At 39.7% G+C, this 24,809-nt stretch overlaps 1 protein-coding gene across 2 annotated transcripts; it reads right to left on the reverse strand.

Annotated features, from left to right (window-relative positions):
* On the reverse strand, nucleotides 1–24,571 carry LOC141435250 (protein fem-1 homolog B-like). 2 transcript variants are annotated; one of them, XM_074097908.1, is made up of 14 exons: nucleotides 24,241–24,571; nucleotides 20,480–20,633; nucleotides 16,218–16,462; nucleotides 14,800–14,947; nucleotides 13,896–14,050; nucleotides 12,645–12,770; nucleotides 11,679–11,876; nucleotides 10,494–10,577; nucleotides 9,692–9,787; nucleotides 7,572–7,655; nucleotides 5,717–5,850; nucleotides 4,893–5,011; nucleotides 3,763–3,882; nucleotides 1–3,148 (listed from the first exon to the last, which is right to left on the reverse strand). In XM_074097908.1, exons 1-14 carry the CDS (start codon nucleotides 24,379–24,381, stop codon nucleotides 2,985–2,987), a joined length of 1,968 nt encoding a protein of 655 aa, XP_073954009.1. In that variant the 5' UTR covers nucleotides 24,382–24,571; the 3' UTR covers nucleotides 1–2,984. The 2 variants fall into 2 exon arrangements, with proteins under 2 accessions (XP_073954009.1, XP_073954008.1); XM_074097907.1 differs by lacking the exons at nucleotides 1–3,148; nucleotides 3,763–3,882; nucleotides 4,893–5,011; nucleotides 5,717–5,850 and having other exon boundaries at nucleotides 7,018–7,682.
* Nucleotides 24,572–24,809: the final 238 nt, after the last annotated feature.

The following is a 24,809-nucleotide window of genomic DNA, read 5'->3' on the forward strand; positions in this document are numbered from 1 at the left end:
ATAACTTTTTTGAGTTTAGGGTTTTAATTTCAACTCGATAAATACTCCGCACGTTTACGGGATAAAGGGTCTTGACAGACAGACGGACGGACGGACAGCAAAGTCATCCTATAAGAGTTCCATTTTTTTCCTTTTGAGGTACGGAACCCTAAAAAACATTTGTTCCGGCTCTTTTCAAATTTCGTCATTTTTCATACCTACTTGAAAATATGGGGATGAAAGTTCGTAAGGAATTCCAAACAAATTTACTATAAGTATAGAAATATGTGTAGCAATGCTTAGTAAGAATGCCGTCTTAATTATAATCCTACCTCCTAACTTACAATACAGGACGTAAGATGTCAAGAGCTCACTATGAAGAATTAGTCCTTTTGTGTTGGCAGGGTAGAATACTTATGTTTTACCAAATAATGGAAGAACAAAAAAAATTAGTTTAGATATAAAGCAATGTATTAAAATAGGTTATTTTCAGTAAACCGTAGAAGTTTCTATGTGCTATTATTGGCAGAATAGGTACCCTAAATAAATTAAATACTTTCCAAAGTTACTATTCCACGCGGACGAAGTCGCGGGCAAAAGCTAGTTATAAATAAACCCGCGTAGCTCACCCAAAAACTATGAGATTTGACATTTCGGAGACCTCACGCTACACTAGCGCCTCTAGCGGCGAATTCATTCGCGATAGCCCTCATTGGCTCGTATCAATCACAAACGTGACACAAAAGTCAAAGTTGCCAAACGAACCTCACGATACCAGCCTGTCACAGAGCCGGCCATTGTCCCAAAGTTGCAGTTGCAACCCTATTTTGCCAAAAAAAATTGCGCTAACATGCGAAATATATTCACATGTCAAAAACATAGTCAAATAGTTTCTTTTATCCATAACAAAAGTCAATAAAATATGTCGTCATGAGGATTTTGAGGTTTTTAATTGTAAGATGATATGACGGTATGAATCTTATAGATAAATTTTGCCTCTGTGCGTTAGTTTTAACTTAGTTTTTAACATCAAAACTATGTCCCGTTGTATATTAAAGCATACAGCAGCCATGTGAAGAAAACAAATTGTCAAACTTTGACTTATAAAATACACAAAAACAGTCAAATACTGCATCACATAGCACAGCCGCTGCTTCTTCAATGGCCGACGGACCTTACTTATACTACGGTCGCGGAGCACGAAGGATTACGCGCTATGACCTTCACTACTTCGTAAGTGTAAAGGAAAAACCACTAATTCGCTAAAATGCTACTTTTGGGAAATGAATTCTAAACTAAAAAATATTTTCTAAAAGTAACATTTTGGTGCTTTACTTAGTAGTTTTTCCTTTCCACTGTTTCAGTCACTTGCGAGTAAATATTAGACTTCGCATTCATACAAATGTGTGCGAGCGCGATGGCGAATATACGAGTATACGCGCGAGCAACAGGGACACATATCATTGTGCGAAATTATCCGTGCTCCGCGACCATCTATCTTTTCATTGCCTCATTGGTGATTTGCACTATATGCCAATTGGACAAAGGGTGACCCTACTTCAAAATCGTCTATAAAGTGGCCAACGACCCCCCCTAAATACCTAGTGAAATTTGTCTTATAGATCGTTTTAGGGTTAACGATCACTGATCTAATAAAATCTAATCCCATTATAAGAGATCAAAAACATTATTAAAATCACACGATTAACTACACATTTCGACAAGGTTACTTATTAGTAAAATATCACGAGCTACGTTTGAACATTCTAAGCTGCTGACCGTCGACATAATTTATAGAGAGCTAAGGTTCAAATAAGTAGTCTAGTGTTGCTATTTCAATTCATTTACGCCCTATAGCTTACCCTATAGTAAATCTACGTTATCACAATGTAAAGTTGACCCCTACAATTCGTTAAATAAAATATATTGAGCCACCGTTTAAAACTTTTGAACACTTTCTAACCCTGTGTTCAATAATATCTATATTTATAAATATACGTAAATTATACATAAATTCCGAGTTAAATGCTTTTACATCGGACAAAAAATGGACGCGACGCGCAATATGGCGTCTAGTGGCTCAATTACACAAGTAATGTCTTTATGCGGGTTAGTAACGCTTCGTCTAAAAAACAACTGGTCTAAGAAGCGATGTAGGTAAACTAAAGGAGACCGACTAGACATTCGGGGAACTTTATAGATCATTTGTTACTTAGACCAGCTGCTTTTTAGACGATGTGATAATAACCCGACAGTGCAGTTAAGAATTGAATAATAGGGCTGGTGTAATCAAGCCACAGAAACGATGATTCATAATTGCATTTGAAAGATTGTCACGGTAACAATTCGATTGGACTTAATTAAAATAATATCGTAGTCTTCAAATAAGAATTAAATGAAGAAAATTAAGTTGTTTCATGCCACAACGGTACTTACACGACGCACTTTCAAACGTACTTTAAATCGAGTAAGATGCTCGTAATCATTAAATTCGACTATGTCTTACTAACAACATTTTCCTACATAACATGGCTATTCGAAACAAATCTAACCTCACCTACTGTGCCAAATCTATTGAAGTCCATTGAGGATTCCCTCGCGAAAAAAGCTCTTCATTAAAAATCAAGCCCTTGCACATTTCTGATTGAACATTGTAGTTAACAGCGATTTTGACCTACATAGTAGAGCCATGTCATATTCAGCATAATGTACCATTCAATACAAATAGAAGACATCGCATAAACCTACTTACTTTATACTTTCAGCCTACTTCTTTGTGCTTGCCTTGTTTTACACCAACCAACAATACACCATTTACTTTTCTTGCTTACCAAATAAAGACAATACATTACAAAGACTCGTATTCGCGCTTTTATGAGCATATCTAGCCGCTCTGATGGTGACTGAACTCACATTACTTCAACCTCACTTGACTTAGCTTCTCTTGCTTTAAGTGCACGTGTACCCAACAACCAACATTTTCTCCTTGTTCAGTGCACGTGTATTCAACATTCGCTGACCGGCATGACTCCGTGCATGGTAAGGAAGGAGTGTAAGACTCGCGGCACCTGTGATGGCTGGTATTTGGCACCGTGGAGGGCTAGGGTCGCTGCTGCGAGGCAGGAAAGCTTAGGGCTCAGCGCCGCTCGGACTACTGTTTCTGCTGGACCTGGGAGCGAGAAAATGTCTTTTATTGTAAAGTAGCTTTTGCCCGCATTTTTCCGGGATAAAAAGTAGCCAATGTCACTCTCTGGCCCATAAACGATCTCTATGCCAAAAATCACGACGATCCGTCGCTCCGTTTCGACGTGAAAGACGAACAAACATACAAACACACACACTTTCGCATTTATAATATTAATAATATGGATGGATGTGTGAGTTGAAACGACTTTTTTGACAACATAGTGCAGGAAAAAATGAGTTAGACTGGCGTCCTTCTAAAATATAATAATAATATATTGTATATGCAAGAATGTTTGTTTGTTACACATTCACGCTTAAAATACTGAACCGACCGGCGATTGTTTGAGAGCCTGAGAAGGATCTAGATCGAATGAGGGCTAAAAGACAGGCGAAGTATCGCTAGATGGCGTTAGTATCGTGAGGTATTTTTGACGTTGCGGTCTTGCTTCCAATTGGCTAATAACTAAATGGGAATTACTCCCACGGGAATTTTGGAAATACCAAAAGCTCAATTTAACTGCTGTATCTAATGATTTACGCGTGCGATGCCGCGGGTAACCGCTAGTTTGTAGTATTAGTAAGTGGCAGTGATCATACCTCCGATGGCGGCAACAAGTGGCGTGATCCCGTCGCTGTCGACGGCGTCTACGTGCGCGCCGCGAGCTAGCAACTCGAACACCACGCATCGCAACGCCTCCGCCCACTGCTCCCGGGAGTCTGATAAAACAAAATATCTGTCTGAACGAGCAAATAAAAGAATACATGCATCTAAAAGTCTCGGCGACATTTGTATATGTATAGGTTGAGGGCGGGAAGAGACGCTGAATGCGATCACGTGCGCCCGCGCGTTAGACAATAATGCCTTAGGACAATACAACACAAATACAATACAAATATTCTTTATTGCACACCATAAAGCAGTACAAAAAACTTAGGTCTTTACTTTTTTTTGTTTTCTATACAAATATCAGTCGCGGCGAGCTCATTGCGTGGTCGCCTACATACAAAATACGCTCGCTGCTCGCAAGTCTGATAAGGCCCTAATTATCAAAAGTAGTGACGAATGTGACGATATTGTTTTTCATTATTCTGTGCTTGTATCATCATCATCAGCCTATAGCAGTCCACTGCTGGACATAGGCCTCCCCCAAAAAGCGCCATTTCGCCCTGTCCTCGGCTAGACGCATCCAGCTTCTACCAGCAGCCTTTCGCAAATCGTCACTCCACCTGGCCGGAGGGCGTCCTACACTACGTTTGCCAAGCGGTCTCCACTCAAGAACTCGTTTACTCCAGCGGTTGTCGGTTCTTCGACAGATATGACCAGCCCACTGCTACTTCAACTTATTTTTTTATTTATTTGACTGGATGGAAAACGAGCAAATGGGTCTCCTGATGGTAAGAGATCACCACCGCCCATAAACAACTGCAACACCAGGGGTATTGCAGACGCGTTGCCAACCTAGAGGCCTAAGATGGGATGCCTCACGTGCCAGTAATTTCACCGGCAAATTAGGGACTCCAGGTCACCGAGGTTTAGCTCCGTCGTCAGAGGTGCCATGGACAGAAGCCGATGGAAACAAATAACCCATTCCAAATGTAGACCGCCCGTTGATCACCACGATCCTCGTGAGGGTACGACTGGAATGGATGGTACTTGTATGTACTATTGCACAAATGTAGTCAAAGGAACGTTCCGTTTGTTTGTCCCATGCTTTACACGTATGTACCTGGTACAAGCTGGTATGAAATAAGCGCAACGTGTAAAGCCGTGCGTCGCGCGTCGTCCGCCGCATCTATTTCCACGCCGCAGTCTAGGAGGAGCCGCGTCGTCCGCGTACAAGGAAACCTGCGCGAGAAAGATTGTGTTGAACAAGTTCAAGTTCAAAGAACAAGAGCTTGCTTCTGGGTAAAATGTATATAATGTAAATAAAAATAAATAAATAAATGAGCATTTCTAAAAAAGTTTGTACATTTGATTTGCGACTCCGATTTGGGTAAAAATTTGCAGGTAGATAGAGTGAACGATACTGAGTTTAAATAACATAGTCTCCCGAAATGTCCCAATTAATTTGTATGGAAAGTTCCTTTTTTGTTACCGCAAATCCATAGAGTTTTGGTAACAAAAAAGGAAATTTCCATACAAACCAATTGGGACATTTTGAGAGACTATGTTATTACGACTCAGTATCGTTCACTCTACATACCTGCAAATTTTTATCCAAATCGGAGTCGCAAATCAAATGTACAAACTTTTTTAGAAATGCTCATTTATTTATTGTTCTTCTTATTTGTTTATTGTTATTCTGTCCGTTGGGGGTCATCCATAAAGGGTGGGGGGTCTGGCGGTTTGTGACACAAAACAAACGATTGCCAATTTCATAGCAATACGTGTGACAAGGAGTGACGGGGGGAGGTAAAAACAGTAACAGAGTTTCTTAAAAATACTGTCATACTAAGGTGCTTAGGAGATAGTCCATAAAATAATGGGTTTGTAGCTACAACAAAATTAACTATTTCGCCGTCCCTAGCCTGGGAGGTCAGGTAGACTCACTGGCACACGTCGCTGGTGTGGAAGTCGTCGACGGGCGTCCGTCTGTCCGCTGCGAGATGCAGCAGCGTCTGTCCGGAACGCAGCCGCGCGTCCCGCAGCCGGAATATCGCGCACCGGACCGCACTCGCCGTCTCCTAGACAATACAGGAATAATAAATAAATATCACGGGAGTCTTGACATCAATTGACGGGTCAGGCTTGAAAAACACACTTTCTCTAAAAGTACACTTTCCGCTAAACTACACTCCCAATAAGTCATCATCATCATCATCAGCCGGAAGACGTCCACTGCTGGACAAAGGCCTTAGAACGCCACAATGAACGACAACTCGCCCGCCACTCTCACGATGTCGTCAGTCCACCTGGTGGGAGGGCTGCCAATAAGTACACTTTTCTAATTAGGGCACTTTTCAAAAGGTGCACTATTTCAAAACGTGCACTTTTCTAAAACGCACACTTTCCCAATCGGGGCACTTTTTTGAAATCTACCTTTCGACAAAATCGAAAAAAGGTTTCCCAACCCTGCTGTATGGGGTGTCGTTGGATAGGTCTTGTAAAATGGAGGGATCTTCAAATACTATTTCTCGATAAAATCAACAGTTTCGTAAAGAATCGGAAAGGTCGGAAAGTTCAAACATATTCATCATCATCATCATATCAGCCGTGGGATGTTCGCTGTTGGACATGGGTAGGCCTCTCCCATTAAACCTCTAGTTGCTTCCGTCGGAAGCGGCCTGCATCCACCGTGAACCCGCGGTTTCAACCAGATCTAGGACTCTCTAGACCCAGGAGGCCTCTAGACCTAGGAGATCCAGACTAGGCAAGCGTGCTCCATCGTAGGCCTCATCCTCACTTTCCATCAGGCGTGATTGTGGCCAAACGCAAGCCTATATATATCCTCCTAACGCCCACAGTCCTTTATAAAGGACTTATTGTAATTTTAACTTCAAACTCTATCATCCATACTAATATAATATTTATAATGCAAAAGTGTGTTTGTATGTTTGTGTGTTTGTCCGTCTTTCACGCCGTAACGGAGCGACGGATTGACGAGATTTTTGGCATAGAGATAGTTTATGGGCCCGAGAGTGACATAGGCTACTTTTTATCCCGGACAAAATGCACAGTTCCCGAGGGAACAGCGCGCGATAACCGAATACCACGCGGGCGGCGCCGCGGGCAAAAGCTAATAAATGACATAAAGTTTGATGTTCATATATCAAAAATTTGACATTTTGAGGAGGACATTGTATAAAAAAAAGAAGATCATCCGTCCATCTCGTTGATGGACGCCTTACGCTTGCTGATCTGCAGTCTCTATTCGAGAACTTTATGGCCCCAACGGCCATTTCTTCGCCGTGCTATATGGCCCGCCTATTGCCACTTCAACGAGGTAATTCGCTTGGCAAGTTCGCATGTGACACTCGAACCCTGTCGCAGGGAGCCTCTGCTGCCCTTATCAAGTATTTTTGATACGTGCGGCAAATGCTAACTGCGGCAGGGTTCTACAGTGTCATGCATGAATTTGTCAAGGTATAATTCACTTGGCTATTTCGGTGTCATGATTTCTTCATGATCATCATCATCATGCCAGCCGAAAGACGTCCACTGCTGGACATAGACCTCCCCCAAGACTCTCCACTCAGACCGGTCTTGTGCTTTCCGCATCCAACGCGGTCGTGCGATCTTAACCAGGAGGCCTACTTCTCTATCTCTCGGTCCGCGGACGCCATTCGAGAACCTTCTGACCCCATCGGCCATCAATCCTGCGAACAATGTGCCCGCCCACTGCCACTTCAGTTACGCAATTCTTCGGGTTGTCGGTAACCTTAGTTCTACTGCTATGATTGCTTACCTCGTTGTTATCGTCATTCTCCAACAGCCTGGCAGCCACGGCGACTAGGTACAGTGCTGTACGCACGTTGCTCTCGTATTCCTCCTGCAAACCGTATGCCCGGCACAAACTCTGAGATCAATACTTGTGCGGTCGACTGTACAACGCGCGACGTTAGTACATGCGGTGTCATATTATGAAATAGCAATTTGGAGGGCGACACAAGCTAGAGTGCCTTAATTTTAACTGACTTCAAAAAACAAGGTTGTCAATTCGTTTGTATTTTTTTTGTTTGATACCTCAGAAGTCGGTTAGAATTGTTCTTTTTGGAAGGGTAACTTTCCATTATGAAATAAATACCACCCCTGAAAATTGTTTGAAGTTTTTTCTCGTAACTGACTGCCCAATACTTAGCTCACTACAATAAAAAAAATACTCAAAAATAATAAATAAACTCGGATACAACGAAGTAATAAAGTTAAATCGATTATACTTTACTGAAAAAAATGCTGAATCTACTAACATTTATTTGATTATTTTGCAATAAAAAATCACAAATAAATTCACAAAGTTTAACAGATCATGCGTTTATAACAAAAACTACATAATACGGTCTGTGTTGCGCAAAACATACAAAAAAAATCAAGTTCAAAAAAACTGTATTGACAATACATACACACATAGTAATAAATAATAATGCTAGTGTCACAAATAAAGGATCGATTACACTGATGCTCTAAATACACGTGAAAACTCAAGGACGTTCCTTTTGCGTCACATTTTTATAGCGAATCGTCCACACTGCTGTAAAAAACTCTTGACTCACGGGAAACTAAAATGTATTAAGGGGATTGTGAAGTAAAATCAAGATCTAGCCTTTACATATAAACTAAATATTAATAGATTTTGGCCAATTTCTGATAAGACTAGTGCGAAAAACACCGCTATAGTTCCATCGAAGGAACAGCCAAATGAACTACAGCGAATAATCCTTTCAAAACTATCAGTGTTGTTTTCAATATTAATTCGAGAGGTATCAATAATTTACTAGGTACACCAACTACATATTTACAATGGTGAAGCATGCCTACACGATTGTCATACAATAGGACATCACTAACTGGGCACTAAAGTAAACTAAACATAAGAACAAAGCTTCGAAGGAAAAGATCACTTGTACATTTAAAATCTAGTTTCAACGTCTTACCCCCCGTTTCGCCATCCACTGATTAAATTTATTTGACGATGTGACGCCGTCTCTGTTTGTTTTGTTTGAATAGACGGAGACGTCATCACATTTATCCGACAGACCCTTGGGGTCTTTTTTTAGCCGTTATAGCATAGTGGTTCGACCTATGTCCTCTTAAGCAAAAGCTTGTGGGTTCAAAAACCGGGCTAGCACCTCTTGAGTTTTTCGAAATTCGTGTGCTACATCACATTTGAACCACGAGCTTTAAAGTGAAGAAAAACATCGTGAGGAAACCTGCACATACATAACAGCGGACTGCAGAGCAATTCAATGGTGTGTGTGAAGTTCCCGATTCGCACTAGGCCAGCGTGGAAACTACGGCTCAAGCCCTTTCATTCTGAAAGAAGGCCTGTGCTGCTGTGCTCATCAGTGGGATATATAGGCTGGGCCGAAAAGTTTACAGGCCTAACTTTGTAACATTACCGTGAAGGCATTCTGCCGCGGGCGAAACCGCGCGTTAAAACTAGTCATCATCCAGCCTATATACGTCCCACTGCTGGGCACAGGCCTCCTCTCAAAACGAGAGGGCTTGGGCCGTAGTTCCCACGCGGGCCCAGTGCGGTTTGGGAACTTCACACGCACCATTGAATTGCTTCGCAGGTTTGTGCAGGTTTCCTCACGATGTTTTCCTTCACCGCAAAGCTCGTGGTAAATTTCAAATGTAATTCCGCACATGAATTTCGAAAGGTGCTAGCCGGGGTTTGAACCCACGGCCCTCTGCTTGAGAGGCGATAGGTCAAACCACTAGGCAACCACGACTGTATAAAAACTAACTAACAAAACTGTGTTAAAAATAGTAATCAATTAAAATGTAAAAGTATCCTATTCCTTCTCAGCTACAGACATAGATGGTATGGTAACATGACACAGTGTATAGGAAAAGGTGACTTACTGTTAAGGACTCTGGGTCATGATTCGCTTGCGGTGTTTCCAGTCTATTCGTGCCCCGCCTTAGCTCTTCTGCACATGCTTCTAATACGTAGAAAACCTAAAGAAAATACAAGTTTTATTTTATTAATAGTACATTGTGTCTTAAGGGCGGTAAATAAGGAATTACGAACGAGTCTATTAGAAGCCCGAAGACTGAGGGCTTTAATGAGTCGATGTTTGTAATTCTAGTACCGCCCGTGCGACATAAAATACATTAGGGATCCGTTAGTATTACTTATAATTATATTAGGTGCATTGTGTTAGCCAAATGTACTATAAATACTAACTTTTCGGACAAAATACGATGACAAAACATTATTACATCTGTAGTTGCCATTAATTATATCGTAGACGAGGTTATCAAATATTTCGGAGCAGCACTACATTTCAATATACTCGTTACACTAGATAAGGTCAATAATAAGTAAAATAATAATAAGGTAAATAAGTCTTTATGAGAGTAGCGCAGGCCCCCTGCGACAGGGTTCCAACGGGTGTCGCGTGCGAGCTTCTCACGGTATATTTAGCAATGTTAGAATAATTAAATTGTGATCACATTGTACAAACAAATTTTACAGACTCCTTTTTTTACCTTTTTAATTTTAACTCAAAACATATTTTTAATTTAAGATTAATCAAGTTAATCAGCATTTTTTTATTAAATAAAGTTTATTTTTTTTTTATATATCAGAACATGCATTTGTCAAAACATGAGAGTAGCGACTTTTCAATAAATTCGGAACTTTATGGAGCGATCACTTTACCTGATCTAAAGGCAATTCTATTCCGATGTGAATCATTTGCGAGAACACTTGAGCAAACCTGAGCAAGTCTTTGACGACGGAAACCTGAAAACAAATAAATTATCTTATTCAATATGATGATGATGATTTAAAACTTTCGAGACACACAAAATTATTAAAATATCTACCATCATCAGTATGTAATGCAGCACCGTCCGTAATGGCGGCTGATGGCTGCGTTTCATCCCCAGAAATATACGAAGAATGTGTTCGTCATGCACCAATAGAAACGCTTCATTTATAGTTGAAACATTTTGAACTGAGCTCATGTATGCATTGTAGTCTTAAGTGGATGAGCTCAGTTCAAAATGTTTCAACTATACCTATACTCGCTCCACTCAGCTGTTTCTACTAGAGCTGTGCTAAACTCTAGAGTTGTCAAGTTAAGAGCGTTTATACCTGCTGAGCTGGCAACGTTGCATTTTTGTTAGTTTTTCTTGATTATTCCATAAAAATTAATGAAAATTAGCTGTTTTTAATATATAAGCTAATGTGTATACTCCAATAATTATGCGTGTTACTTTTATTTTCTTTAAAAATTGTTATTAAACATTTGTTCGTTTTTAGAGAATATAAAAGTCTATTTTATTGCAGTTTTTTTTTTTTACTTTTTCTGTATTTTTTGTAAATACTTAAATTTATGACAAATACTTGTCAAACTGCAAAACAGTTGTTGGCGAATACTACACTCCTTATTTAACATTATAATATTCAACAATAGGTACCTACTATTAATTAAATCACGAATGAATTGTTCGCAGTGCAGACACTGTCACCGCAAACTCCGTGGAATTTTGTACATTTTTGGTGCGATTTTTTGAAAGTTCTTTTTTTGTATATATAACCACTAGGCCACCACGGCTATATACATATAGCCGGTTATATAGCCGTGGTGGTTGTGTTATCAAGTCAAAATATTATATTTCAATTTTATCATATTATTTCTTCGTTTGCTTTTTAGTTATTACAGTCCATTCATACGTTTCAGACACATTTAGTTATATATTAAGAACAGTTCTATCAGACCACATTTTTGATTCTCATTAAATTTTTATGGAATAATCGAGAAAAAACTAACAAAAATGCAACGTTGCCAGCTCAGCAGGTATAACTCTTATAGCTCTTAAACAGTAAGCGTAGACTCACCGAGTTATGCTGTCGCAGCAGAAGCGCGTGTCGCCACAGGGCGAGGCAGCGGTCGAAGCGGGCCTCGTCGGCGAACACGGCGCCGCGGAAGACGATAGGGTGCGGCAGGTCGGGGCAGCGGCGCCCTAACACGCGCTCGCGGACCGCCAGGCCCTCCATGTGTAAGCCGTGAGCGTTGCCGTGGAGGCGCTCCACTTCCTGAAATCGGTAATAAACCATCAACTAAAGATGCAACGGATACCCGGGCTATATTCGGTATTCGGCCTATCCGGCGACAATTTTACTATTCAGCCGAATACCGGATAGTTTTATGTATTTTTTATGTGTTTATTTATGTATTTATTGATACCGTACTGAAGTAAAAAGAGCGCTTTCTTTCGTTGATAGCTTAAAAGTCCTTGAACAAGTTGCAACCTGCATGGTTTAGACAGCGGTACCATAGTCTAAAGACACAAAAAAACTGTTTAATATTTATGATTGTTTTTTTTTTTGGAGTCTTTTTGTATTTTTAATTTCAACTCCAAATTTGTTACTTTTACGGGTATCCCGTGAAACCACATCGAAAATACAAACTGAGACATGGATGCACAGAAAAACCAGAAAAAGAGACCAGCACTGGGAATCGAACCCAGGTCCTTAGCATTCCGCGCTGCGTGCTATAACCCCTACACCACTGCTGGACAGGAATCTAGACACGATTTTTTCCTATGCATACATATCTCAGGTTGCTTATTTCTACTTTGCTACTTAAGCAGCAGCACTAGCGACATCTATGTGGCGTCGACAGACGTCACACTCTTTCGGAACCAACCGCTCACCCACAACTGTTTAATATTTATCTGCCCATTTGGTTCCGGCCTCTGGCGATCCCAACCTCTCTCGAAGACTAGGCATAGCTCAGAGATATAGAAAGAAATAGAAAGAAAAACTACAAAGTGATTGTGAATGTGTCACGTGAAAGCAAACCTGTAGTGTGGTGCTCTCTTTCCAATTATCGTAGGCCGGTATAGGATCTGCAGGTTTCTTCAACAAAATCCCATATCGCGTATCGTATCGCATCGCCATGGCTCTGCGCAAGTACTGATATGCCATCTGAAAAAAGTAGCACAAACTATAAGAATCATTTACATCGCGTGGTCGTTACATTGTTTTTACAGTTAAGGCCTGTTGGAACCGACATTTTCATTTGTTGATCAAAGTTCCATCCTACTAATATTATAAAAGTGAATGTTTGTGAGTATGGGTGTATGTGTCTGTGTGTGTATGCTTGTTGCTCTGTTAGAACCTTGAAATTTGGCACAATTATTTTTAGTGCAACATCAGTGAAAACCACGATATAACTTTTTGGAATTCCCATGGGAATTCAGTGAAACCTCGGAATTACAATTCAAATGCTGAATCTAATATGAATATCTATTTAATGTTAGCAGAACCCCACTCCATAGTAATATACACGCAGTTTGGGGTTATTTTAGATGGTTATTGCATTGGCTTAGATAGACAGAAATCTACAAATAAGATTTCCGACTTTTCTTAATGATTTACGCGGCGGGTGAACACTAGTAATAAATAGACTAAAGAACAAAAACTCTGCAGCCTTCCGTCACCACTTCCCACACCACTCGCGGCTGGGTAACAAAATACCACAGAATATATAATAGTACTAACGTACAGAATGGCCACACTCCGCCCCGCACCGGTTCGAGTTACCCCACCCCTCAAGCGCAGATTGCAGGAAAACCGCAGGAAAGCAGTCGGGTGCGCAACGCGATATATGTCAGCCGCACGGCACTAAGTTCGGGAGCAATAATTTTGCGAAATGGTAACGGTACCCTCCCTACTTCCTTTTATAAATAAATAATGATTTCTGAAATTATCGCGATTAATACACTAATACAAGTTTGTAGTCGTATATCTATTGTAATTGAAAATAATAATGCTTAAATACACAGACAGACACATTTTAAGCAGGTTTAAATAAATAGGTAAGATTAACGATTACATTTATTTGCACATCTAAGCCATACCTACATATCACCTACCCTTAAACCTACCTTTAAATGTCATTGGTAGTAGATACTTATAGTACTAAGGTTTTGCGATAGTCAGCCCTGTGTATCTTACGCACACATTGACGCGTGTACAGACGACGTCGTGCTTATGTAGATTCAAGAACGCGTATTTTGTACGTCGTGGCCGCCGTGTGACAATACTCACCCTCAAGCAGTAATACTCTTTGTCGTTGGCAAATGAGGCCCCCAACAGTTCGTAGGCCTCAATGGCCTGTGCGCGAGTAACTTCGGGCCGGGCCGCCAGTAGTTCCACAACAGACGCACGCGCACGCTCCGCCGCGCACTGCAGTGGGGTCATACCTTGAAAAAAAACAGTAAATAAGTAGCGTGGAGCAATTTAGATCATCGACATAGCCTTAAACTAAAGCCAAGTTAGACCTACAAGAAAAATCGTGAAAGGTACCATCAACCAAATAAGTGGTCTATCAATTTTCAAACAAGTTCCTATCAAATGAATATGTCGCTAAAGTCGAACTTTCAAGTTGAGACTTTTTTTTGACATGCAAACGATTATCAACTCTAGGGTGGTAGACCACATATTTGGCTGATGGTACATTATACAGGCTCGATCAACCAGTTCGTTCGCTTTACGGCCTGGCAATGTAATACAACTTGCACGAGTTTTATAGGAGCTCTAAACCGGGCTTAAAGAAAGCTGGTATACTGTTGGGTTGGAGCTAGATAACCAGACATTTAGGGTGCAGATTTAAAACACAGGTAAGGAGTTCCTATATCACTAAACTCAATTATCGATGTCTTTCCCACATCATGATGTGATCATTCCTAGATAAAAACCAGCAAAAAGTTGCAAAACCCCAGACTATGTCACTTCAAAGTTTAATATCTCAAAAACGGCTGAACCGATTTTGATGAAACACGTCTAAGAAACCCTGCTTTCAAATAAAAAAACTGCATTCAACGGATCACCCGTTTAAGAGCTACGGTGCCACAGACAGACACACATAGCGGTCAAACTTATAACACCCCTCTTTTTCCGTCGGGGGTTAAAAATACGATGGAAAACAATTTTGCACTACATCTGTACGTACCATTCTGATTGGTTAGTATTTTAGCGTTGTGATCGATTAGGGAGCAAACCACCGCCACGTGGCCGCACTCCGCGGCGAAGTGCAAAGCCGTAGCGCCACATAGCGCCCTCTCGTCCACTCTAGCGCCATTGTCTAGGAGAAATTGTACCTGGAACAAGAAAGTATTGATTATATTAAACTGTTTTAAAGAAAAGATAAGCCAGAGTGAAGGATTGAACGTTGTACTTCTTATCGTAACACAGCAGCAACAGTATTTTTTTTAACCTTATGAACGACACCAAAGCCAATAATAGACGCCAAAGACAATAAAAAAAATCTGAAAATCGTTACATAGGCGCCATGAAATGCCGACATGGCACCTATATGGCACGATTTTTCAGCTGTCGTGTTTTGCCGACTGTGGCGTTCACACATCTTAAAAAATACGAAAATATAAGTAGATAATTGCAAATTGTCAATTAGTTGGACAGAGAGAGACTTGATATGTCATATTCTGACGTCATATGACAGAACGACTACAGAAAGTCCATAGTAAATTTCATTTTTTTTAAAAGAGATGGAACGCAAATATATTTGCTCGTTACTTCCTTATTTTTCAATAGACGTTGATGATTTTGACGTATTTCGTTTTATTTTCCCGTTTTGTATCACCATGTTATATGAGTACTCCCTAGTGCTGTATTATGTTCTCGACTGGGTAGATTCCTGGGTTAAAAAATCTTTTTAGTCCGTCAGTTCGATGACCATAAAATGTTGGACGCGAAAGTATGTTTTCCATTTGTCAGTCAAACAAAAAATTACTAAGATGAAACGCGTCAAAATTCGAGAGTCGGGCCCTTGACGTCACACAAAATAAAAACTGTGCCTAGGTGTGACGTCACACGCAACTTTAACCGACTATTGACAAGATTTCATATTTCTAAGACTATAATTTGATTCGTTCTCTGTATTCTGTTTGGAAAGAGAAAAACGCTGATATTTTTAAAATTTCGCTACAACTATTAATTATTATTTTTTTTTTTAAGATGTGCTTATCTTAAAAGGGCGTAACTCCAAAACACCACACAATAGATCCATTATTTGTCTAGCTTAAAAGATCACGTAAATCTGACGTAGACGTTGCTAGACGTTGCCAAAATTATGACAGCTCCTTTTTCCGGTGAAAAGGGCAAAGGAAACATATCTATTCTGTGGTAGTGTTGGCAAATTCAGACAATTTTTTTTAAATATGAGGAATCAATTATAATAAATATTTTAACATGTTCAGGAGGCAAAACTCTTTCGATTCCTGTAGTAATTTACAGGTGTTAAAAAAATGAAATCTTGTCAATTGTGGATGATTTTCTGTTTCATTGGAAATTTATTGAAAATCTAATTGAACTAATATATATTTTTAGAAATCTAGCCCATATACTCACCACATCCAAATGTCCCTTATACGCGGCGATCATAAGACAGGTGTTGTTATACTTGTTAGCCTTATGTATGTCTGCCCCGTGCCGCACCAAGTATTTCACTATGTCGAGTCTGCCGTCAAAGCATGCTGCGCGGAGCGGTGTGCTCAGTGTCTTCGTAGCATGGTTCACGTTAGCGCCTGCGCGGACGAGGCGCTTCACTATGCCTAGGTGGCCGGCGCCCGCTGCGCACCATAGTGCTGTGGCACCTGGAAGATAATTGGGTCAATTTTTACTGAAATGTAACAATGGGCCTCATAAGAAGACGGGCAACGACTTTCAGGGGCGGCTAAATTTCATCCCACTCATACTCATATTAGTGTTAATTTTGTACGTCTTTTTGTTTTTTTGTTGCCTCATCACGTCTAAACAGCTAAATCAATTTAGATTTAATTCTGTATACAGGTAGTTTGAGTGCCGGGGAAGCACATCGGATAGTTTTTATCCCGAAACATACATAGTTCGGCAAGATAGCGATAAACGAATTCTACGCAGCGGAGTCGCTAGTGACATAGTTCGATAGTAAACTCTGATTTTTTCATTTTTCTTTCGATTTTATCGGAGTCAACAGCTAGTTCGATACAATCTTGATAACATCAATCATCATCATTTGATGACTGACATCTTGAGAGTTGCGGGCAACCGGATGCAAGTGGCGAGTAGACGTTCATTGTGGCAGGCGCGGATCCAGGCCTCAAAAAAAGGTTGTGGTCACAGCCACCAGAAAATCGGTCGGAGCGTGAACTAACTCATGAAAAATCATGACTCATGCATGAACGACTTTTGAATATGATTATTTCCCTTTTTCCTCGCATCAAGACATTGGCCATCCAAGCATCTCGATAGACCGTGAAAGTGTGTCGTCACAAGTTTGTGGTTGTGGGCATGCCCATCGTGCCCACAACGGTGGATCCGCCATTGCATTGTGGCATTCTAAGGGGGAGGTATTTGTTCAGCATTGGACGTCTTCCGGCTGATGATGATGATGATGATGATAATGACATACTTAACTCTACATCGGTAACATCATTTTCGACATCTTGCGTCCTGACAATTACCAATTATAACCATAATCATTGGGTTCTTTAAGTCCTATAATAAAATTAATAAGTAAATCATCTTATTTAATTGTGACGACCAGATGGCCTAGTGGTTAGAGAACCTGACTACGAAGCTTGAGGTCCCGGGTTCGATTCCCGTGTCGGGGCAGATATTTGTATGAAAAATACGAATGTTTGTTCTCGGGTCTTGGGTGTTTAATATGTATTTAATATGTATGTATCTATCTATATAATTATATTTATCCGTTGCTTAGTACCCATAACACAAGCTTTGCTAAGCTTACTTTGGGACTAGGTCAATTGGTGTGAATTGTCCCGTGATATTTATTTATTTATTTAATTAATTTAATCACATTTCAAGGTACCGTCAGCAATGACTAATAAAGGAACAGCTGTCGGCACATACGCTATCAACGTATTAATTCCACTCAATCATAAAGGCAAACAAAGAACGATCTGGAATCCAGCCAAGATTCGAAAGCACGTCGGTACAAGTCCGTGTTTCGTGTAAACCGTGCATTCATTTGTTTCAGGGGGGCAAATACGAAATTCGAAAATAGAAGTTCGTATCGTACCGTTCCTCTCGCTCTCGTTTTAAATAATATAAGCGTGAGCGGGACGGCAAGATACGAAGTCCGAATTTAGCACTTCGTAGTAGGGCCTGGGATGAGTGTACAGATCAATCAGGATTAAGGGCGTTAAATGTCAACGGCACGTGTGAAAGTGGTGTATGTGGTGACAGTCGCAATGTGCGTACATGAAGTTAGCGACGGCCATAATAGCGTGTTTTAGAGTAAAATTTAAAGCTAAAGAGGCCGTATTGTCTAAAGCGCTGACGTTCGCGACCGCATTCACCATCTCTTTTTACTCTCATACCGTGTGACAGCACAACGATTGAGATTCCAACTGTGTTAGACAATAAAGACTGTGTTTAGACTTGCAAGAAAAATAATGCATGTTGCAATATTTTTCTTGGGTCATACCTGAATAAAAAAAAAAAAAAAATATTATTATTATTACATTGCGAGGTCGTAAAGAAAACTAGTTTGAAGTGGTCAATAGAGCGCAGCAATGTAGGTAATGCTACTTGCACATTTTTAAAGGGTTAAGAACCGAATTAGGGGTGGACTTTCTGGGCATTGTTTTTTTATCTTGGAGAAATAACACTTTAAATTGACGTAAGACGGGCCTCAACATGAATAGTGATATTAGTAGCCCTGGAGGGAGATGGAGAATTTTCATTTTATTTTTATTTGTTCGCTGTTTCTTTAAAAACCAATGAAGGAAATCGACAAGTGCCAACAACTACGGCTTTTCCCCGGTTTGTTTTTAAACTCGAAAGAAGTCGTCATTAAAATCGACTCGCTCACGAGTTTCTAATTTGAGCCTGCCACGTGGCGTGCGAACAAGTCAACGCGTCTGTTTACAAGAGTTGGGATCTCTTTGTTTGGGGCGAGACTTGACAAAATTATGTGCAGAAACGAGTCCATTGTTTGTACTTGAGAAATGTACTTTTAGACAGTCATCTACGCATAATTATAAAAAAAAGAAGCAATGATCTCTCGTTTCTTGTTGGCAATAGGTACCTTCATACTGCAAAAGCGTACAATTACGTCGTACCTGCGAACAGATGGCTAATAGCAACAAATTATTCGCACAGTAAATTGAGTTACCATTTCTATTACAGAATAGAACATTTTGCTACGTACGCCATAGCTAACCTTAGTGTATCATCATCATCATCATCATGTCAGCCGAAAGCCGTCCACTGCTGGACATAGGCCTCTCTCAAGGCTCTCCACTCAGACGTTTTGTGCATTCCACATCCACCACGATCTTAACCAGGTCGTCGCTCCATCTTGTTGGAGGCCTACCGACAGCTCGTCTCCCGGTCGCGGATACCATTCGAGAACCTTCTGACCCCATCGGCCATCAGTCCTGCGAGCAATGTGCCCCACCCACTGCCACTTCAGTTTCGCAATTCTTCGGTCTCGATATCCCCTTCCAGGGTCTTTGAAGGGGTTTTTCGTAAGGCTTTGCTTAACAAAACCATTACTTATCAAATCCCGTTCATGAAGCGGTATCCCTTTCAACGCTAATATGCAATTTTGATCCCTTTACCAACGATATAAGAGTCAATATTGCTTTACATTTGAGGACTGGACGTGTAATAGTCGGTGGTGGCAATAAGGCTTTGTCGGATTTGACAAAGAAAACGATCCGCCATCGCTTGCAATGTAAAGTATCTTCTAGCATCGTTGTACATAGAAGTAGTCGAAACCCAGAAAGAAGGGTATCCCCTTCTTAAAGCTAAGTAAAATGAATGGGATATTTATTCAATAGGATAAGCCAGTACTTTGATCTATTCAATGAACGACTGAGGAAGAAGGGGTGGATTGGATTTAGGAGCTATTCTAGATCCCTCGAGTGTAGTGTATTCCACTTTTCTTTTTTTTTTTTAAAGGTATTCTAGCCGCAAAAATAAAATTTTCACATCTCATGCTCGTAAAGTTCGTGTTTATGCTGGATCTAGGCGACATAAAATGACTTTTTATGCACTGGTGTCAACAGCCAGAAACAAAGATGTTTTTTTTTTCATAATTTTTTATTTATATAAAATTAAAAATCAATCAAAATAAATGAATAAAACTAAAAAAATACAATTATATGGTAATGCATGAAAAATAAAAGGTACATAGTAAGTGGACAATTGTTTCCACTGTTGCTATTTCGTTTCCTCGCCATCGAAGTGAAAAGCAGAGTTTAAAACTCTAGCATTAAATCCATTTCCCCCTCGACGTGTCTATCCACCCTCGCCATACCGGCTCGTTTTATGCTCTTGTTGTACAATCTAGTTAGTAATTGGAAACCTTAAAATTAAAATTAAAAAAAAACGGGAAGTAAAACATCGTAATTTCGATAGTGAAACTAATGACTCGCAAACATCATTTCCATCATCGTCCTCTCAGGTTCAGTAGGAAATCGAATTTCGTATCGTACCGTCCCTCTCGCTGTCGTATGAAATAATATTAGCGTGAACGGGACGGTAAGTATGATACGAACTTCGATTTTCGCATTTCGTAGTAGACCTACTGATCGCTTGTCTACATTGTTTAATTTCTTCAAAAATGACTGTTAGATTTTTTAAGAACGGTTCTTGCTTACCTTCAATGACATACTCGTCAAATTTGACAGTGCCCTCTGTCTCGAGTCTGACTGGAGGACGGAACTTCTCCAGGAGGATCCTGACCGAGCCCTCTCGCCCGTGCCGAGCTGCGGCAATAAGAGGGGTGCATTTGACTCCATCGCAGCATACATCCTGAAATTAAATGTTTATTGTATTGATCTTTGTCGACTTTATTGTCTTGAGCAGCGACCACTTCAACAAGAATATTTGTATTGTTGTATTGTTTATATTTTTTCTCCATATTAATAAGTTACTAAGCCAGCCAGATGGTAGAAAACTTCTACACGCAGGTGTTACAGAACAAAAGAGATCCTTCAGACAAAATAAGATGGAATGGTTCTTGACAACAAGATGGAAAAACTTTATATTTATAACCTATTATAAAATTCTATTGTCCATGGCTGTTGGCGCCGATTACCTTGACTCTAGGATTTAATTTTTATGCTCTACTGACTAGAGCATAACTTAAACTTATAACTTAGTTAAATCCAGCGTAAATACGATCTTTAACCTCCTAAGTCCTTGTACATCCAAACTAATATTTTAATATTTTAAATTATTATAAATGCGAAAGTGTGTGTGTTTGTGTGTATGTTTGTCCGTCTTTCACGCCGTAACGGAGCGACGGATCGACGTGATTTTTGGCATAGAGATAGTTTATGGGCCTGAGAGTGACAAAGGCTACTTTTTATCCCGGAAAAATGCACAGTTCCTGAGGGAACAGAGCGCGATAACCGAATTCCACGCGGGCGAAGCCGCGGGCAAAAGCTAGTACTTTATAAAGGACGGACACATCAATTGTAAGGTAAGGTTAAAGGTCACAGCTCATTACATCCACCCGGCACCCGACCAGCACTGCCTCGCCTCGAGCGGTTAGTACTCGTATTCTTCATATGGATTTGTATGGGTATACGCTCACTACATAAACCCCTCAGCGTCACCGGATCGCCCAACTCGCGAGGTTGTCTGTCATGCGCGGACGGCGAGTGGACCACTCGGTGACAGCCCGCTGCTCGCCGCCATAGTGACTACTAGGAAATTAGTGGACCACGCGAGGTCCACTCGTTGTCAACGCGGCGTCCGCCCGTGGACCACCTGTCGACAACGAGTGGACACCGAAAGTTGAGGCGGTGCTGGTCAGGTGCCGGGTGGCTCTAATGAGCTGTGACCTTAACTGTTAAACATAGTATGAGGAGTACAAATATTGCAATGAAATGAGAACTTAAAATTTATTAAAATAATTTCTAAAATCAAAACTATAATTTTACTATATATTTAACTCAAAACTTACGAGGTTAAAATACGCGGTTAAAGGCATGAGTAGTGAAAAAACTATTTAATACATGCACATGCCAACAAATTAGATCATGAATAATCAGAATTTCTGACTAAGAATCAATGTAGTGACTAACATTGGATACTTTTATAAACTGTGACTTGAATAAAGTCAATGCCATGGCTATCTAAATATATATGTACAGTCACAAATTGGCAGTCAAGCTCTGCGTACTGATAGATACTGATATTAGTGATATTGCTGAATAATAAAAACCGCCCAAGAGCGTGTCGGACACGCCCAGGATAGGGTTCCGTAGCCATTACGAAAAAATCAAATATAATTTTTCTAAAATTTCGTATTGTGTAAGGAATCTTGCAAGTAAGTTGTTGTATATATACCTTAGGCCAGGGATTCTAAAGAAATGTTTAATGAGATCATAGACATGCCATCAAATAATTTATAGTTTGTGATTATTGGGAAAATAATAATAGTTAAAATAGCATGATCCAGCTTCTTATGCACCAGACACATTTATAGGACCTAGTGCATAATAATACATTTTGTGATCAGATCAGTGACGTGCCCAAAATATTGTGTCGCGTGTCATTCATTTTAGGCAGCTATTTACTCTCAAATTACTACTAAGGGGGTGGGGGCACTCTCGATTTTAATGAAAATTTGCACAAAAGTTGAATATTTCGCAAACAGATCACTGAATAGAAAAATCATCTTAGCAACCCCCCAATGGTTTTAAAATACCTATCCAACGATACCCTACACTATAGGGTTAGTCGAGAAAAAAAATCACCCACACTTATGTTTATGGGAGGTACCCTAAAAAACATTATGTATATTCATGCCAAATTACAGCTTTCTAGTACTAATGGTCTCTGAGCTTTGCCGCGGACGGACGGACGGACAGACAGACAGACAGACGGACAGACATGGTGATGGGTACTAGGCAACGGATAAACATACTCTTATAGATAAATACATATTTAAATAGATATTAAACATCCAAGACCTGAGAACAAACATTCATATTATTCATACAAATATCTGCCCCGGCTGGGAATCGAACCTGCCCACTGCTGCTATCATTCATATGCCCATACATTTCATATTGCCATATTGTTGATGAGCTATATACTAAAAACTGAACCATCATTTCACATAATGAATGCAGTGAACAATATTATTGTTTCTGGGATTAATTATTTGAGATTCAGATGTTCAATGATATCGGACAACATAATCTAACCAATATTTTGTTTTATTTTTATTAAGACAAGTTAAAAGTAAAAAACTACAGAAATCAAATAATTAGTTAAATTGGCAAAGATACTCAGCAACTTTTTTTAATGCTTCATTAGTTAGTCAAAAAATTACTAAAAATAGAAAGCAACAAAAAATAGATAAATTGAAATAAATATTTTGCAACAATTACTGAATGAACATTGAAGTCATTATCTGAACATGTTACAAATTGATTGCTACCATAAAAACAAATATGTTAGTATATATGACTCGGCAAAAGATAAGGAAGTAGTGTAGATAAAACTACTACTTAGTCACAATTTAACACAATAGCAACTAAACATATTGGCAGTTGAAAGGAGAAATTGACTAAGCATTATTTTAGAGACATCGCTCAAATGACAGAAAAAAATTCTGATTCCAAACATGTATAAAAATAATTCTTAAAAAAAAATTGCTTAGTCAATTTCTCCTTTCAACCATCGATATATACCATCTGCCAAATATGTGGTCTACCACCCTAAAGTTGATCATCGCTTCATCATCATCATCAGCCAGAAGACGTCCACTGCTGAACAAAGGCCTCCCCCTTAGAACGCCACAATGAACGGCAACTCGCCACTTGCATCTAACAGTTACGGACGGTAACGGACTTCAGCAACATATTCATTTGAAGTTGTTTAAAAATTGACAGACCACTTAATTGGCTGCTGGTGCATGTGAGTAAGAAAGCAGAGGTAACAAACCTATTCATAAATAAAAAATCTACTAAATCTAGAATGGATAGCCAATGGTGTAAAAATACATAAATTTAGCAATTGTATGAAAACATATTTCGGTGTCACTGAAACAAATATAAATAATCCATCAACAAAGTTCAATGACATGTCATTTACCTGCAAGTGCACCAAAATATCACAAAGCAATCGCCAAAAGGGAGCCAGACCAATATACAAAGTAATCTATTTCTATGACCACATCAAGGTTACCCAGCAGCAATGAAGAACGACGTAAATATCACGATAAAGACGCGTAAAATAATTAAACAACGCACAGATAACTACATAACGCGCATAAGGTACCCCGCGATATAAATAGAACGTAAGTAACGTGACTTCTAAATAGCAAGATGACACAAGAAAAACTGCAAACACTATTCTAAATCTACAAACATTTTTGAAAGGAAGGCAACGGTTTACTCACGCTGTTCAATAGATCATCTATTTCGTCAGTATTCTTTTCGTATATCAATGCGTACAGGGTTAAGGACATCCCGTCCCTGGCTGCGAAAAACACCCTTTCTCTCAAGAACATTACATCGTCTAACATCAACTTGTCCTCCATGTCTATTCACTGTGAAGTCACGATGAACAAAGTTTAACAAGGAACACGGCACGAACACGGGAATCTACTTTATTTGTTTATAAATTGTAAATTTTCCCCTTGACGGTTCGCGAAAACGAAAACATTAAGATTTCGTTCACTTCATCCGTCACTCACTCCGTGAAATCGGAAAACGACTGATAGTACTAGTGTTGTATTGTTCAGCTCAGTTGAGGTTCTTTCATATATTTTCTTAGAAAGGAGTGATAAGAACCGGTAATAACCGAAAAACTTTCGTAAGCCGTTGCAAAAAAATCCTTTATCTAATGATATAGCATAGTGGTTTTAATTAAAGTAAAGATATCTAATAATCCTCATTAAATTTAATCCAAAAAATAAAAAATATTTGTTAATACATTGCACTCTACGTACGTTGACTTGCATCGTGC

This window comes from Choristoneura fumiferana, chromosome 14, assembly GCF_025370935.1.
Source record: "Choristoneura fumiferana chromosome 14, NRCan_CFum_1, whole genome shotgun sequence".
NCBI lineage: Eukaryota > Metazoa > Arthropoda > Insecta > Lepidoptera > Tortricidae > Choristoneura > Choristoneura fumiferana.

Coding starts and splice junctions, on each gene's coding strand:
- LOC141435250 (XM_074097908.1), bottom strand. CDS start 24,381: ATGGAGGACAAGTTGATGTTAGACGATGTAATGTTCTTGAGAGAAAGG. Junction 20,634..24,240: donor TAGATGATCTATTGAACAGC/GTGAGTAAACCG, acceptor ATTTAATTTCAG/GATGTATGCTGCGATGGAGT. Junction 12,771..13,895: donor AAGAGTATTACTGCTTGAGG/GTGAGTATTGTC, acceptor TACTTTTTTCAG/ATGGCATATCAGTACTTGCG.